Source organism: Priapulus caudatus, unplaced genomic scaffold (assembly GCF_000485595.1).
Source record: "Priapulus caudatus unplaced genomic scaffold, Priapulus_caudatus-5.0.1 Scaffold11, whole genome shotgun sequence".
Classification (NCBI taxonomy): Eukaryota; Metazoa; Priapulida; class Priapulimorpha; order Priapulimorphida; family Priapulidae; genus Priapulus; species Priapulus caudatus.
Window position 1 is genome coordinate 1,087,805 of NW_014577072.1, and position 4,346 is coordinate 1,092,150.

At 44.5% G+C, this 4,346-nt stretch overlaps 1 protein-coding gene across 4 annotated transcripts in view; it reads left to right on the forward strand.

Moving 5' to 3' along the window:
* Positions 1–4,346, forward strand: part of LOC106807453 — a 49,748-nt gene that overhangs the window by 20,210 nt on the left and 25,192 nt on the right. For all 4 annotated transcript variants that reach the window (XM_014809798.1, XM_014809793.1, XM_014809784.1 and 1 more), the window contains exon 2: positions 385–723. In XM_014809798.1, the coding sequence (XP_014665284.1) occupies positions 414–723 (310 nt within the window). In that variant the 5' untranslated portion in view covers positions 385–413. The remainder of the gene's footprint in view (positions 1–384; positions 724–4,346) is intronic.

The window sequence follows — 4,346 nt, forward strand, 5'->3', positions numbered from 1 at the left end:
GCGCGCGCCTCGACACACACACACGCGACGCGCGACGCGCGCACACACACAACACACACACACACACACACACACACACACACACACATATATATATATATATATATATATATATATATATATATATATTCTAATTATATATTTATAGATTCTAATATGTAGCCCAGCCCTGCTATATAGATTCTGCTGTTAATGCATAACTTTGTTGTTTTTCTTGGATACGTACCTGGCTCTTATGATGCAGGGGCCAAACTGAATCAAAGGACACCACTTAAAGGGATGCACTTCTACTAATGAATGACTAAATATCGTTAAAAGCTCTTGCGCAAGATTCATAGTCGTCGATTCGAAATCTTTTTTACATGTCTTTTTGCTCATTTTCAGATTAGCCAAGCAGCTAGCTAGCAGGCAGCATGAGGTGCGGCACACAGTTGTGGTTGGTGGCCGTAGTGCTGGCTATCGGGTGTGCGCAGGACAACAACGATGCGTCGCGAACCGGAAGCCACAGGCGACGTGCGACACGGTTGCAGTTGACGCCATTTGGTAACAACGGATACCGGATAGAGTCGGTCCCTGTGCTGCAGACGCCGCGGCCAAGCGCGTCGACCATCGGCGTCGTCAAAGCGCCACATGTGACACACGACGAGCTAGCGCTCGCCATCGCCGTGGGAACTCAGTCCGTCAACGCCATGCAGCGGTTAGAGAGAGAAATTCTCGAAAAAGGTAAAGCGTTTTTTTGCGCTATAGGGTTTGTCATTGTTGGGCGGGTGCGTGCGCGCGTGCGCGTGCGTGCGTTTGTGTGCGGACATCGGGCTATAGCATTGCCATGATGTTGTTTTTCACCTTACGTTCGTCAGGCGGAAAATAGTTAGATGATATATTCTATACACGTCACTACGATGTTCTCGCGTCGGCACACACGCTGCAGACGATGTTCTATGATTGAGGCCGTTCACCCTTGCTGCAAACTTTATATACAGCCCCCTCCCTACATTCACGCAGTTGAGTTTGATTTCTGCTTGCGTTTGGTATCTAGTTTCGGAGATGGTTTTACAGTAGGCCTACGCGCGCGTAAGCCAAACACGGAGTTAATATCATCGACGCTACTTATGTATAGTAAGATATTTAATCATATCTTACTGGTAGATGTAAATACGACAGTAGGCATGACCTAGAAGCATGATGTTGTGCGTCTCCAACGAGAATTTACACCCCGCTTTCCACGCAGCCCCACCGCATGCCTCGCATTTCAAGACAGCGCGTGCAAGAGAACAATGCTCTATTTACCTTGAATTTTGCTTGAATAGGGAAAAGATTATATCTGATTCATCTTACGTCATGTTGAATTATTTGTGCTTTCTGTGACTATTTATTATGCAAATGTCTTTTCGGCCTTGAATGTAATCCCGTGGAATTTGGGCGTTTCATCACTAATTTTTGTCAAAAGTTTTCTAACCATTTCTACCTGAATACCTTATACTGTATCCTACTGTTCCGATCTGGGAAAGCAAGCTTATATTGTACTCCACTTTTACAACAGGTCGTGTTATATATCACACACGCGCGCGTGTTTGTGTGTGTGTGTGTGTGTGTGTGTGTGTGTGTGTGTGTGTGTGTGTGTGTGTGTGTGTGAGGTGCTAGCGATGGACCTAGCGATAAGCGAGTGTGTCGAAGGTAGCTTAACGCTGGTTCACGGCGTACGCCCGTCCGAAACGATATTGGCCACAACAAGAATAGTGATTGCACAAACGAAAGTGAGAATGAGAGCGAGAAAAAAAGGCAGGAGAGAGAGGGAGATAGAGAGAGAGAGATAGTGGGAAAGAGAGCGAGAATGAGTGAAAACGCATCGGAGAGAGAAAGCTGACGCGAGAGTTAAGGGGAGAGTACGAGCAAGCGTACACAAGGGCAAGAGAGAGTAGGAGGAGAGGATGGATGAGAAGGAGGAGGTGATGGGGGAGAAGGAGGAGGAGGGGCGGAGGAAGACAGAAGAAGCTGAGGAGGCGGATTAGTGAGCGAGAGTAAGAGCAAGCGCACGCACTGCCAGTGATTGCCACTATTTTACATCTGATCTACGATTTTCGTGCTTGGTTGTCGGACTCACTGTGGACGCTTTGAGATGCGTATGCTTCTTCACTTACAACGTAAAGCGAGGTTTCTTGTGCTAACATTGCGCATAGCTTCACTGACTTCAGATCTTTTTCAACTTTAATAATAATATCGAAGACAAAAAGACACTTATTTTTCATATATGGTATTAAATCTTCGTGGGCCGCAAAAATTCAAGTAAATAAAAGTGAACGCGCGTGTGTAGATGTCAAGATTTTATAGACGATAATTATTATGTGCTCTTAATGTTTTTTTTACATGGTAACCCTGTCGCTTTTATACGGGAATCTCATTACGTATATAGTTTCCATTACCACGGTTCACATCTTGGCTGTTTTTCTCCGATTCTCAACATGAATTTTTCCGACTTATCTTCTTTGTAATCTGCTAGACGTATACGGCGCATCTTTTGTGTATACACACGCATTCATGTGCCGCCGTTCGGTTTTCATCATCGGGGCCCGCTGGCGTTGACAAAAGAATGACCCTTGTGGTCGACTGCCATCCACTAAGAAGTTGAGACCGCGCAAGAATATGGGGCGAACAAGGCGAAACGCTTCATGCTTAACCTCCCTGTCTGATTAGCCTGTGAAAGTTTGCACTCTCACAAGCACGCTATGCCGGTTCCACCCACGCTGTCATCAACCCAGATAGAAAGTTGTTAGCTACTGAGATCGACCCCTACTGCCCTGCTTCTGTCGGCCCATTACACAATGGGAGTATATAGCTGCATTATCAAGTGAATCGACTAGTGCCTCGGACTTCGCGTATATGTGCGGGTCGTACAGACAGTCTTTACCGCGATATATATATATATATGAATATATATATATATATATATGCCTCTTACAATTTTGACACTGCGCCTTTTATTTTGATTAGTATTCCTGATTGACAATATTGTGCTAACACTATATCTGTCGCGAAGAACACTCGCGTGTTTTTCTTGCGTGGATACAGTGAACCGTATTATCGCTATTCGCCGCTGTCCGGTGAGCCGCGGCCATAACCTTGATATAGCTTTGGTATAACTTACCTGTCTCACTATAAAGTTATATTCCCTTCACGAGAACGTATGTGATATGTATTACTTGAGGCTACACGATGGCAACATGGCCGTTGCTACCGTACAGTATGCGTCGGAATCGAGAATTCGCACGAGTCGACGCGGTACATATATGTAGGCAAGCAAATCGCCCACCGTACTCCACCCTGTAGTAGACTACTAGATTAAATGATGGCCACTTACCCGGGGCGACGATAGGGCGATATAAACACAACAAGAATTGCTCACACTCTCCAGATCTGTCATGCATATTTTGAAGCAGATTAAAGATATTAGAAACTGGTCAGTCAGCTAATTGTAAAATAAATCTCAAAGAAATCCGCCACTATTTTATCGTTAATATACTTCTAATTACAAGTTACATCGCCTTCTTACGTAGAATAGAGACATGCAAACGAACATAACATTTACATCAATAGCGTGCTCGCAATTTACCTACTATTTTAGGTGCCTGCTAAAAAATTGATTTTGTACAAATTTCAAACTGCATCTGCGTAATTTGTTGCTATAGCAGAGCTGATTGTGAAATCAGTGGAGCAAACGTCATAGCTAGAATAGCCTTGGAGAACACTAATTTTATTACGGTACTACGGCTATAGATCGGATGTAGAATAGGACGCAGATACAGCCTTGTGACTGTTATCGCTGGCATACCTAGCTGTTACCTTTTACCCGTCTGTCGTGCGTGCAAATGCTAGAACATTCCTGGGCTAGGCCTGGTCGATGCTCGATTGCTTACCAACCTTCAACCTTGTAGCAAAGCAAATCACCTACCAGAGTGGCGGGCTCGAGAAAACTGTGTGGGTGTCTGCATGATAACTATATATATATATATATATATATATATATAACCTGGAGTAGAAGATGACAACCTATATATGCAAGTCATGACGTAAAGTATCATAGCCAACCCCGATGTGCGTACGCTTGTAATGGGACAAGCGAACGCGAGCAGCTGCGACCGTTACCGGATAGCTGTTGCTGCTTGCATTCGGCATCAGGTGCTATATAGTTTATCTCTTTCATCTGGGAACGAATTCAGGCCAATAATTGTACTCTGGGAGAATGCTGCCCAAAGTACACCTACAAGATTACTTACACGATTGTAACATAATCTTTTCATTGCAACCTCGGTTCTTCACTGGCTAACGCTCCATTAGGAGCGTTCCCAACT